The sequence below is a fragment of the Brienomyrus brachyistius genome, chromosome 3 (assembly GCF_023856365.1).
Source record: "Brienomyrus brachyistius isolate T26 chromosome 3, BBRACH_0.4, whole genome shotgun sequence".
Taxonomy (NCBI): domain Eukaryota; kingdom Metazoa; phylum Chordata; class Actinopteri; order Osteoglossiformes; family Mormyridae; genus Brienomyrus; species Brienomyrus brachyistius.
In genome coordinates, this window is record NC_064535.1 from 4,911,766 (window position 1) to 4,924,995 (window position 13,230).

The 13,230-nt window shown below is 50.1% G+C and overlaps 1 protein-coding gene across 1 annotated transcript in view; it reads left to right on the forward strand.

Annotated features, from left to right (window-relative positions):
* Positions 1-13,230, forward strand: part of LOC125738099 (mitogen-activated protein kinase kinase kinase kinase 3-like) — a 39,248-nt gene that overhangs the window by 19,130 nt on the left and 6,888 nt on the right. Inside the window, exons 4-20 of the mRNA XM_049006714.1 lie at positions 245-309; positions 1,085-1,140; positions 1,410-1,457; positions 1,924-1,966; positions 2,440-2,512; positions 2,914-3,045; positions 3,125-3,187; positions 3,284-3,365; positions 3,723-3,839; positions 5,732-5,810; positions 6,280-6,338; positions 6,869-6,931; positions 10,271-10,320; positions 11,407-11,460; positions 12,013-12,055; positions 12,255-12,420; positions 13,111-13,223. Coding sequence (XP_048862671.1) covers positions 245-309; positions 1,085-1,140; positions 1,410-1,457; positions 1,924-1,966; positions 2,440-2,512; positions 2,914-3,045; positions 3,125-3,187; positions 3,284-3,365; positions 3,723-3,839; positions 5,732-5,810; positions 6,280-6,338; positions 6,869-6,931; positions 10,271-10,320; positions 11,407-11,460; positions 12,013-12,055; positions 12,255-12,420; positions 13,111-13,223 — 1,306 coding nt within the window. The remainder of the gene's footprint in view (positions 1-244; positions 310-1,084; positions 1,141-1,409; positions 1,458-1,923; positions 1,967-2,439; positions 2,513-2,913; positions 3,046-3,124; positions 3,188-3,283; positions 3,366-3,722; positions 3,840-5,731; positions 5,811-6,279; positions 6,339-6,868; positions 6,932-10,270; positions 10,321-11,406; positions 11,461-12,012; positions 12,056-12,254; positions 12,421-13,110; positions 13,224-13,230) is intronic.

Here is a 13,230-nt window from a genome sequence, read left to right on the forward strand (position 1 = left end):
CTCTGAGGTGGGATATCACTTTGCCTGCACTGTAGCATTTGTGAACGATTTGGGCAGGGGGCAGGGAGTGGGGGGGGGGTGCAAGGGGAGGAGAATTTTAGCTGATCTACCCTAACACGATATGACGTGACCCCTACACATCTCTCTCCCTTTTCTCACCCTTCACGCCTCTCCTCGTTTGCTGAATGTTTCGGCCCGTTTCAAGAAATATCGATTGCATATTGTTTTCCCGCCCGTCTTCTAGGAGAGATAAATTATGGATATGCATGGAGTATTGTGGAGGAGGCTCCCTGCAAGATATCTACCACGGTAAGACCTGCAAAATGATATCATTTCACATAGGCTGAAGCTAACGTGACCTTGCGCGGACCTCGCGGCTTGTGGAAGAAGCGCTTCTGACGAATCGTCCTCAGAGATGTTTTCTGACCTTTCAGGGTAGGCGGGCAGAGCTGGGCTCGGCAGGTGGATATAATTTGCGCATAGTTTTCCAGCACACCGCGGGCGATGGCGTCAGGCTCCGACTCCGTGCCCATGAAAGTTCTGGAATGTTCTTATGTCCCCACTAATGACTTGTAGCAGCTAGGGAGCGTCGCCACGGTGACCCGCTGCGAGGAGTGGGAGGGGAGAGCCGCAATTATTGCGCTCTTCGCTATCGGGGGTGTAGGAGGGCTGCTTAAATCCGAGGCAGGTACTTTCCCTGCTCATCTTCTTTTAAAACTCGCCCACCCTGCAGTGCTCGGCGCCCGAGTCCAGTGTGGTGACACTTTCCTACTAGCCTGGTGGGCGATGGCTGCTTTCGAGGGCTGCAGTATTGCAAATAGCATTATTTCTACAGAAAACCAATCAGTGTTGGGTTTGATATTAATTGGGAGTCAGGAAAGGCAAGGAGGACTACATCTTGAACCTTTGAATTGGTCAGCTTGCTGTTCTGTTATACAGGGGCATCAGCCAAAGGGCATTTTTCTTATTGGTGGAGTGGCATGTAGGCGCTGTCCTATCTGACAGGGCTCTCCCTCACGCCGGTGGCCGGATTGGAGGGGCATAGCCTGAGATTGTTTTAACATTTCCTCTCTTCTTCCTCCAGTGACGGGGCCCCTGTTAGAATCCCAAATTGCCTACGTCACGCGGGAAACCCTTCAGGTACGTGATCGCCCCCCCCCCCCCCGCAGATGAATTTGGGGGAACTGCACTTTCCATCCTGGTTTGAACCTTGGATCAACTCCTGCATGTCAGGGAACATCAGCCCTGTGCTTCCCAAGTTGCTGAGCAAGCAGGCACATGTATTTTCATACCAGCGCCCTCCCCATCCCCCATCCCGGACAGCACTGCGCTGCATTTGAATTCGCATTGAATGCATTCGCGTTGGCGGCAAACCGCATATCTTGAGTCTTTTTGTTTTTCCTTTTCAGGGTTTGAACTACCTGCACAGCAAAGGCAAAATGCACAGAGACATCAAGGTATGATGAGGTGCCTGAGTGACCCAGCTGTTAATAATTGGGTCTAAAATGGATTTTGTGTTCTGAGGTGATATGTAGCCTCGCTAATTAGCCGCTACGCTGCATTCCGCGTGTATCACTGTTCGGCGCTGCCTTCAGTGTGTGCTGCTGTTGGTTTCAGTTAAGATAAGAGTTCTTTCAGTTAAGTTACTTACAGTTAAACTGTTGCAGTAGATTGTTCTCCCAAGGACTGAGAGGCCAGTTTGCCCTGGCAGTCTCTATCTCTTACAGACACATGAAATACTTAGCAGTCGAGCCCTTACTTTCACGTCGACGTCATTCTCGTTCCGCGTGACCCTATGGCACAGATCTCCGTGCCGTTTTCTTTAGAGAGCCACGCTTGCACACCTCAGTCGGACAGTTGCAGGCCTCCTCATGTCAGTCTCTGCTGGTGTGTCTGATCTTTGATCTTTTGTTTGTCTTCAAGGGGGCAAACATACTGCTCACCGACAACGGTTACGTGAAACTCGGTAAGTGCGTCGGCAACCTTGGCCGAGGTCATTGAGCCTAAAATGTAATTAATGCTTGCGGAAAGATGGCATCTCAATTAGCACAAGCTTTATGAAAATGTAAGTAAAATAATAAAGATGAATCATGGCGTTAAGCTAATGAAATCGATGAGCGGGGAAACTTGGCAGGCAGCCGGTTTCGATCCTGTCACTGGGAGATCGATCTGTTTGTGCTGTGGTTCCACCTGGGTTATATGACCCTGAACTGGCTTTGCTTGGATCACATGTGGAAGTTCTTGCCCATGGGCTCAACCTTCCTGCAGCTCCCCCTAGTGTTGACTGGAGGGTCTGGATGGGAAATTGTGTGTCCTACGTACTTTCTTTGCTGTTGATCAGGGTTATGAACTTACCTGAAGGTTCAAATCCCATAGAGGGTACTGCTGATGAAGAACGTCAGTAATGTCAAAATGAAAAGAATCTCTGCTCTTTTCCAGCCGACTTCGGTGTCTCTGCGCAGATCACCATGACTCTGGCCAAGAGGAAGTCTTTCATCGGCACCCCTTACTGGTAACCTCCTCTCACTTGCTCCGCCCTCAATCTCGCTTCTATGCCCTGCCCCATTCCTGAGAGCCACATCCCGATTCCTCCCCAGTACCTGACAGACGCAGAAGCGTGTTATTTCCGGCGCGCGGCATCTCGGAGGCGAGCTGAATGTTTGAATGTCGCCTGTGGGTGATCTTCTGAAGATGAAGGCCTACTCGCGCTGAACAGGCTGTAAACCAGTGCCTTTCAGATACGCCTCACCAACCAGCCCACGTTTTAGATCATCTATGGTGTCTCGGATGCCTTAAGCATCTCTTGTCTTCCAGGCGTCTCGGTAGAACTGGACTTCTGGATGTTTTAAATGTGGGGGCTGGCAACCCCTAATCCAGTTTCCACTGTAATGCACTGCCCCCTCCTTTGCACAGGATGGCTCCTGAAGTGGCTGCAGTGGAGAGGAAAGGGGGCTACAACCAGCTGTGTGACATCTGGGCGGTGGGCATCACAGCCATCGAGCTGGCAGAGCTGCAGCCCCCCATGTTTGACCTGCACCCCATGAGGTCAGCTCTGACCCCAGTGACCCCGTGACACGTGCATTTGATGTGCGAGTTCCTTACCATTAGCCTCTGTAACACACAGGGCCTTGTTCATGATGACAAAAAGCAACTTCCAGCCCCCAAAGCTGAAAGACAAAATGAAGTGGTAAGTAGAATCGGGCTCGGGAGCGATGGGTCTGTGGCCTCGTCTGAAAGGTTTAAATGCTTTTTTTTTTTTTTTAAATATTTCAATTTATTGAAGGACAAGCAACTTCCACCATTTTGTTAAACTGTCCCTGACAAAGAACCCAAAGAAGAGGCCTACAGCTGACAAGCTCTTGCAGGTGGGTCATGTTTCATCTCTTTTTAAACCCTTTTTGGGTTTTATTTTTTTTTTGACTGACAGGCTCGTCTGGGGGGCGGTGCTTATTCGATAGGCTATTCCCCGATTGACCGGCATTTCTGGTAGAGGCGTGATTGACAGCTCGGAATAGGCTGACGGTTCTAATTCAAGGCATGATTGATAGTGTTAGATCGACACTTTTGGATGGAGGTGTGACTGACAGATCGTTTGGCCGATGGCTCTGGATTTATTAGCAGTCCTTGATTGGCTGACAGTTCATTAACGGCCGTCAGCTGGCAATGCTGCCCCTCACCCCGGGGCCGGACTGATCCCCTTGCCCTGCCTCCTCTGTTCCCAGCACCCCTTCGTCTCACAGCCTCTCAGTCGGACCCTGGCCATCGAGCTGCTGGACAAGGCCAACAACCCCGACCACACTGCCGACCCCGACCTGGACGACGACGACGCTGAACCCGAGGTCAGCCGGGTTCCTCTCACCGTTCCTCATCTTCCTGTTCAGATTCCTAAACCAGCTGCATTTCCATATGGATCCCGGGACAGCCTTCCTGGCCTTTCCTGTGTCCCGTCCTTCCCTGTTACCTCACTGTCTACTCCAGTTCCAGCTTCCCATCATTCCCAGTATAAGTTCTGGGATCTGTTTCTCCCTCTCTCTCCCAGGCTATGCTGGGCACATCACTTTACGTCCTCCCAAAAGGTACAAAATCCCCCCCCCCCCCCCCACTGGGCATGTGTCTCTGAGCTCGGCCTGTTCCGGAATATTCCTGACCCTGTACCTAACCTCAGTTTGATCAGGATTCGGGTGACACCCAGTAGTGAAATGTCCAGCTGTGACATTTTCTTTCTTGGTATCTGCTGATTTTTATTGTCAAATTAACGTTTGCAGGAGTGGTTTGTAAGTTTGTTCCTGACACGGGTTTGTTAAGCATGGCATATATATAAAAAGTCTTCATTTATTTAGGAGAAATTTAACCACCAGTAATTCTCCATTTCCGCTGTTTGCTAACACGCTTTGTTTTTACGACCATTTTAGAGAGTTCTACAATTCAGAGTTCTATTTATAAAGTAAATAAGTTATTAATTTCCGTATTTCACTCTGAATTGTATGACATTTGGAGAAAAGACGTAATTGCTGTTTACATTTAATTAGCAAAAAACTGCCCCCCCCACCCCTGGAATTTTTGTGGCTCGAAGCTGATAAAAATTAATCAGTAACATTTTAAGCCACAATATTTCTTGCCTTGGGTTTTGTCTTGTGCCCCCACCTCTGACCGTGTGAGCGTGGTCGCCAAGAGCTACGTGGTTGTGTCGGTAAAGCGACATTCAGGTGGAGGGGGGGTTGGGCGGGGCTTGCAGAAATAGAAGCTTGTGTTCCACCAGAGCATGTCTTGCAGGTGGTGTCTTGGGGGTGGTGGGGGCTTGGGGTGGATCATAGACTATCAGAAAGCACCGAACCGCAAATGGAAATAATATCCTGTGCTGGGAGATTTCTCACGTCGTGCCCCCAAATATTGCAGCTGTAGCTTGAAAAGCAGTTCTGCACATTGTTAGTCATTTAATTCTTTTTATTCTTGCTTTCATGAATGTGCCTGGCTGTGATGCGCTGTGATGATGCATTTAGGTTGACTGTTTTTGAGGCGGTGCTGATTATCGTTTATTATATCATTATTATCGATAATAATGTCTGCTGGTCTGATCTGGGTCAGTCCGCCCATCCACTGGATCAGTGCCTGGGTGACCGTGTGAGTTTCCTCAGGATCAGCCAATGGGCTGTTGGTTTCATCAATTGACGGCCCATTTCGGGATATATGCCTCTGACTACGCCCACAAACCAAAACCAGTACTGATTATTTCGCTTATCGAACCAGTCTGGCCTTCTGCGTTAAGTCAGCAAGCTCTGAAAGGCTGCTCTGGGATCAGATGTTGGTGTTTGCCAGCCCCAGATGGGGTTTATGCCATCTCAACAGCCTGCATGTTTTTTGTGATGCCCTGAAATGCACATGACTTGAATTTACACTCCAAAAAAATGCAGAAGCTGCTCGTTAATCACCCCCTATTAGAGTTTAGGCTGAGCATTAAGAGCATAGATTGATGTCAGATGTGCAACGATAGCTCTGGTAATTCTTACAAATTACACTGTGACTGAGTCAGTACCTCAGTCTGTGATTATTCTTTGTAGTGTGACAGTTTTGAAACCCTGACCAGCCTCAAGTTAGGAGTAAACACAGGGGAGATATTTGCACAGAGAAAGAGGTATTTACACAGATGCGTGTCACTTCCTGCATCCTGTTTGTAAAGGCACTTGACGTGATGACGGCCTCGATCCTTCATCGCCGCATGTTTTTCTTGCAGTCCCCGGTATCTGTGCCTCACCGGATACCCTCGGCCAACCGGAGCGCCCGCGACGAAAAGACGCTCTCCGAGATCAACTGTGAGTCCCCCGTCTGCAAATGTGAAGGAGTCACTTGGGGACAGTGTGTGGCTCAGCGATCGGGAGGTTGCTGGTTCAAATCCCACTTGCTCCCTTTATTATAATCTGACACTGATCATCAGCACCAGCAGCAGTTCAGTTTGTCTCTTACTAGAAAGCAGACTCCGTGTGGTCCAGCATCTTTAACTCTTCATGCGTGGACCAGCCGTCACTTTTAAATATTCTCCAGATGATGTATTAGTTTGGAAAAGTGGGGATTCGGAAAGCGAATCCTGTAGCAGGTCGGCTTCTCCGATGCCAGCAAGAATCCGGCCCCAGGGAACTAGTATGAGGCTTTATGCCGATCAAAATGGTTGCACCTGGTTTATGTGCCGTCGATCCTGCAACCCCCCCCCCCCCCCGACCCATGACATTGTGAACCATGTGTACGTATCAGAAGCGTGATTAACCCCACCAAATTGTTTTACAGTTGACAAAGTGAAGTTCGACCCCCCCATGAGGAAGGAGACAGAGCCTGACCATAAGCCGGTGAGTGACAGTACCCCCCCCCCCCCCCGACTGTCTTGTTGCTCGTGTCTGGTAGCCTGCGTCGCCCCCTGCCGCCTGCGGTTTGCACGTCCCCAGCCCAGTCGCCTCGCCACAGCCCACATGTAACGACACTTGTTAACTAACAAGTTCTCAGCGTCTTCTTTGCGTCTGGCAGGTGACTTGAACCTACACAAGTGCGATTAATTTCTAACGGTTCCTAGCTGAAGGAGATTTTGCGCTGTACTGTATGGCTGTGAGGTACATACCTGCATCCTTAGGTTACGGGTCTGCATGTCTCCTGTGTACTTTTTGCCCGGGTTTGCGATGCTCTGGCAGTGGGCCATGAAGCAGGCCGCTTTTTCACCAGCCAGATCCCCACCTTGGTCTTGATGCATGGCCTCATCCGCACATACGAGCCCCCCCCCCCTTCCCCCAAAACTCCCCATGCCCCCCCTCCCCCCCCTTCCAAGTTCCTCTGCTGTGGGTATGACAATTTCTAGTTTTTGAACCTCGGTCTGTCTGCCAAACAGGCCGACAATGAGGAATTTTTGGACTGTGCCGAGGAGCTATACTACACCGCAAGACCGAAACTGGTATTCACGCCTGTCTGATCTTGTCCTTTTTTGTCTGTTTCTCCAGGCATATTTCTGTGTTCTCTTCGCTTTTTGGTTCTTCCTTATCCGCTGTCTCATGTCTGTGCTGCTGTCTGTCGCCATACGTCGCACGGCCGACGTCACATGGGCCCTCTCCGTCCGATTGGACTAAACGGTGGAGCGTAGGCCTCGATTGGCTGACTTGCGGCCTGTGTGACGTATGCCAGGGGATTGAAGTCACTCTGCGCCTCTTTCCTGGAGTGAGATCTGGCCCGTTTGCGTGTCTCTGCCCTCACAACAGTACACAGCATGCGACTCCACCCTCAGACAGACACTGTGCTTCCTCCCTGCACCTCTGCTGGGTGGGTGGGGCAGTCAGTGGTACAATCCATCCTCCAGAAATGTCTATATTTAAGGACAGGACCCTTTCATTGGGAAAACCTGTTTTGTGGCCTTAGTCATTTTCCTCTGACTTTGTCAAGCTGACAAATGCAGACTGATGTTTCACAACTTTGGTTCCCCCCACTTCTCTTACCCAGTGGGACGTTCCGCAGACTCTGGTACTGCTCTGTATTTTGGGTAATGCTTGTTAATGCTGTAAGGCATATTATAACACTGTTTGGAGCTCATATGTGAGTGTAGGGAGGAATAATGGAGATTTGTAGCCTTTTGTGAGGGGTGAAGGCCGAACAGCTATGGCGCTTAAGGGAAAAGTCCTACACTCAAGGGCTATTATAGCCTTTCTTTATGGTGGGAGGGGCATAAAAGAGTCCATTATTCATTCAGAGGGGCCAACCTTCTCATTAGCCAATGATACGTTTTGAATTGAATGAGTGACAGGTGAGGGGGCACTCTGGAGGCCAATCAGCTTTCGGCTGGAACCAGTGTCCTGGCAGCCCCGGCCCGCATACATCCCTGCCAGTCCTGTAGTTTTTGACAAGACACTAAGTACAGTAAGAGCAGAGAAACCATGAAAACGGAGCCTCCTGTAAGAGAATGAACGCCCCCCCCCCCCCCCCCCCCCCCCAGCATGAGAAGAGCGTGAAGGCCAGTTTGACCTCTGGGGGGTATAGGGGATGACCCTGTGACCTGGGGGGGTGGGGCGGGTGTTCCGTCAGCCCTGAATAAGTGGAATGTGTGCCTGGGGGGGGCGGGGTGTAAATTCAATCGACTTGTGATCCTGAGGTGGGAGGGGAGCCTGCGTGTCGGGTATCTGCCCAAGGCTGCAGCCTCCTTTAAGTGCTGGGATTGTTTTTCTCCCTGTTCCGTGTAGAGAGAGTGACTAGCGTCGCTCCGTGTGAAAGAAAAAGTTCAACGCTGTTGTCGAGGGGGATGGTCTGATATTTTGCCTGTGTTCTCTGTGAGACTCTGAAGGTTTTTTTTTTTTACGTCGACTTACAGCGATCAGGCTAAAGGCACAGTATCGGGTGTGTGGGTGCATTTCTCTGCTGTGGCACTGAAGTCCACTTAGAGGTATTGTGGGTCGATTTCCATGGAGACCGACAGGGTGCAGAGGTCCGTTTTAGACCATAAATTGAGCCCATGGGCCACTTCTTTTAGCTGAAGTTTCTCTCTTGGCCTGCAGGGGGCGCGGTTCCTGTTAACCAGTCTGTGTTATTTGCTTCCAAAGCAGTTTCCCAGTACTGTGCTGCTCATCAGTTTTAATAGGTGGTGTAAAGCAAGTTCTCTGACCTCTGCCAAAGCAGCCCTGTTCATTGTTGTTTATTTTTTTAACCATCGGCTTGGATTGCAAACCCTGTCACTCACGGCCACGGCACTCTGGGGGGCTCAGGGGACACCCAGGTGCTGGAATATTCCGGAAGGTTGTCATATGCACTTCCCTGCGACCCGGGTATTACCTCTCCTAACGAGTCAGATCGCTTAATCGTTGCAGGGAGGGAGAACACTCAATCCAAGCGTCCGTTAATTAGCGCTGGCGGTTACACAGTGGGAGCAGAGGAATAATGTAGTAGCGGTACCAGCTGTAATTAAAATATTGTGTTAAAATTCATGGATGTTGCTTTCCTGTCTTCCTGTGTGGGCTGTTAGTCTGTTTCCTCCAGGTAGGCTCACATAAAAGCAGAGAACCAAGGTTGAGTTGTTAAAACTGACAGTTAAATTGCAGCCGACAGGTTAAAATTCTCTTCTTTCAAATTCAGCTCCCTGATGTTTAAAGCCGTTGACCTGGAACCAGGAGGTTGTTGGTTCCCGTACCACAGAAGAGAAGTTGCTGTTGAGAAAAGCACTTTATTGAAATCAATCCAATAAACAACTCCGTGAAAAGAAGAACACTATGTTTATGGGGCGATTTAAAATGGAGATAAAATGTTAATGACAATATGAATTTATCTAATGTATTTTGTCACTCCTTTGACTAATCCAGTTGTTCTCATTTGACAGCGAGGTGTGTGTCAGTGTCTGTGTGTGAATGTGTGTCACTTCATTTCACTGAAAAACAAAACATTTCTGCTGTTTTTAAATGCTAACAGGGCAGTCAGGATGAATGAATGGGGTTGTCCCATAAAGTGCCTGTTTATTAAAAGTCATTTTCAGTGGTATTAATTCTCAGTCTGCTCCATATTAACCCCCCCTCCCCTCCACAACTTCTGCTTTTAGCTAAATCGGTCTTGACCAATAGTGTCAGGTTTCACTCCAATAAGAGGTAATGTGGGCCGATAAGGAGGACAGCGCCCCCCGCGGGACACCGGAATGTGGTAGTGTGATTTGGGAGCTCCTTACATCGTCAGGTTAAAGACGCTCTGGTTTGCGATGGACCTTTTCGTGTCTTTGGGTTCTAACAGCAGAGTATTAATCAGCGTAATTATAGGCACAATCAGGAATAATTGCATAACAAAGATCTAGACTGCAGGCGGAGTGGGCACTGGGTTGTTGTAACAGCTCCTGGGGTGTCTGAGTGAATTCGCCTGCTGCTTTTTAGTGTTGAACTTGGTGTAGCTAGTTAGTTAATTGGCTTCTATTAATGATTGCAGTATGTTACTGATTTCACTGCCAAGCAAACATTTTTTCCATCAGCAGTCATTGTGATTCTTTTATGTTTAAATTCTCACCCCCTTTAATGGTTACAAACCTTCTCGCTGCATTAATATCATCACAGCTAAATGTGAATTCATTTTAATTACTGCTTGCCTAACCCCCCCCTCCCTCGGTTCATTTTACACCCATGCTGTGAATGCCAGTTAACATGTTTGATTTTTCAATTAAAGATACCTAAATTGATTCTCATCGTGACGAGCTTTGACCTGCATTGTGGTATGTGACGCAGGAGACGGAGCGTGAATGTGTTGCTCACGCTGACGCCTCCACGTTTGCTCTTCCTAGGTCGACTACGAAGTCGGGTCCCCAGGCGGCCGTTCCCAGGGTGGCAACAAGTAAGTAAATTCGCCCGCCGCCCGATCTCCGCATGGCCTTTTTTAGCCCCCGTGATTGATGAGGTTGTCACAGAGATTGGTCTTTGGGGACGGGCAGCTCGATTTTCATTGGCCATTTTTGTGGGGAGGGCGGGTCATAGTGGAATGTTTTGAGCACGCTCAGTGCATCCCGGCATCTCATGGCACTAGCAGGCCTAAACGCATAGGTTAAACACACCAGCTAACACACCTGCAAGCTCACCCTTCACCCACGAGCGCTAGTCCCAGTATGGAGCTCTCCAGGGAGTGGGCATCTTCTCCACCACTGTGCCAATGCACCCCCCCCCCCAATCATCACACCCCATCATAACCCACAGCTTCAAGCCATAATGGGGTTGCATAAGCCACAAGCAAACAGCTGCACTAATGCTATTAAACACCAGACAGCCCAGAATCCCCGCTGTCGTCCTCATGGTCATGTTGCTTATTGACTCCGAAGGGCTCAACATTAGTAAAAATCGACTGCCGAGAGAGAAATATGACTATTGCGTTTATGATCTGTTTAAGAGCAGCTGCCCCGTGTTGCGGCGAAGCCCACCGCTCCCTTGGTGTGTCCTTTTAGCGTGACTTGTCGCGTTTAGTACTACGCACTCGTGGGAGTTTTACCTACACAAAAATGTTCTGAGGGCAGAATGAAAAATTATTGGTTCAGAGACACAAGACATCTGATTGGTTGGTCCCACCTCCTCTACATCTGATTGGTTGTCTTTCTGAACCCTTCAATTTTCTTTTCTGCCCTCAGAACATTTCTGTATAAGTGTATTATGCGGACATGCCGTTAGCTGCCCTTGTGCTGCGGCCTGCGAGCTGCAGAACGTAGGCAGAGAGCAGCCACACCCCCATCACGTTTTGATGACCGCTAGTGACGCTTTCCCTCCTCTACGCCTCCCCCGAGGGCCACTTGGCTCGGCCTGCTGCTGCCGGTTCAGCCTGTGCGTTATTACATCACACCGATGCCCTGAGGGCAGAATTTTAGCTTCAGACGAAGGGGGTTTTATTTTCCGTGCTGGCAGAAGCCGCTGAGCTGTGCCACCTTCATCTCCTCAGGGGAACTGAGGCTCCTGTAGAGGAGGATGATGGTGGCGATGATGAACCTCGACAGTAAGTCCTTTCCTGTTCACTTGTCCGTACTGCCCTAGGAGAGGAATGTGGAGGGAGTGAATACCCAGGGGAAGACAATCCCAAATTCGTCCATGTCTTTCTGCATGCCCCCCCCCCACACTCCAGCACACTGCTTCAGGCCTGCTCTGTGCTTTATACCGCACATTCCGTGTTCCCCTCCCAGCAGGTGCTGATTGGCTGTCGCCAATCCGTGACCTCTGACCTTTCCTCCCAAGTGCATGCTTGCATTACTCCTTCAATGAGAGGTCCTCAGTCTGCTCCCATAACCCCTCCCTAACTAAAACTGGCCTGAGAGGTCCAAAAAGAACGCCCCCCCCCCCCCCCCCGCCCCAGCTTTGGCAGACTGAGCACACGTCTCATGCTGGTGACATGGCTGTGGTTGTGGTTCGAGGGTGTCCCGGTCACGGTTGTGGTCACCGGTATGACCAGGTGGCCAACGTCGGGGGGTGATGGTGTCAGTTATGCCCGGTTGTGTGTTTGCGGTCACACCTGGCTAATGTGATCCCTTTCTTCCCACTCCAATTCCTCCAGCTCCACCATGAGGCCCAAAGTACCCCCTCCACTGCCCCCAAAGGTAAGACTGCGTAAGGGCATCTGACAGACTCTGATCCTGTTTGGTTCGGACGATTGCTGCATTTAGCTTTACACTAAAGGGTGTTGTACCTTCTTACCCATGGACACATAAATATTGTATGGTGTGGTGTTGTAGCGAGTGTTAAATGTGGTTGGTCCTCTCTGGTTTATTTGTCATGTATTAAAATATGCCTCTACAGCCCAAGTCTATCCTCACGGCCCAGGACAGCCTCTCCGGGGAGGACGAGGGCGGCCACGAGACCATCAAGCGCTCCCCGGGCTCCGAGAGCCCCACCCGACCCGTTTCCAATGTGCCCCCACGGCCGCCGCCCCCGCGGCTCCCCTCGCAGAAGCGGGGCAGCTTGGGTAAGCTTGGGGGGAGGGGGGATCTGGTACCTTTTAGGGCAGTGTTTCCCATTCCGGTCCGCGGGGACCCACAGACAGTCTGGGTTTTTGCTCCCTCTGGTAGGTGGCTGTGAGGGAGCAAAAATCTGGACTGTCTGACAGAGCTCAGAGGGAGCAAACACACGGACCTACTGTGGGTCCCCGAGGGCCGCATTGGGAAGCTGGTTTAGGGAATCACTACTCTGTGTAAATGAGCAGGAGGAGTCAACCTGCTGGGGTCCTGCCCATCCCATCTGGCTCCACCCCCATAAATAGACCCTCACTCCCACCGCCATAGCCCAGCTCTTGATTTTGACCTGTTTTTCTAGTTCTCTGCTGTAACACGCGTGTTCCTAACTCCTCCCCCTAGCATACAAACCCCACCTCTAATATCACAACCAGACCTTGACTTCCTGCCACTATTCTTTAATTTTTTTACAACGAATCATTTTTCCGAACTCTTGTTTGCACATTACTATGCATCGCTTTTGTGAAGGCAGATGTAATTCATTATCTCCGCATTTGTTTCTCTTCCTATAGTTTCATATGCGATTTATTTCCTACTTTAAATGACAATGCCAGTAATACAAAAAAACCGGGGGGGGGTCCACAGGGGGGGCCCAGAGACACAGTGAGTAAAGTCAGGCCTGAGAGCAGCTCTTTTCTCCACAGGTAACGGGGTTAGTGCGTCTTCAGATAACGGGGAACAAGGGAGTGGCAGGGAGGGGAAGCAGTCCACACTGCCCCCTACTGCCCCGTTACGGAGAGACAAGAAGGACATTCCGGTATTGT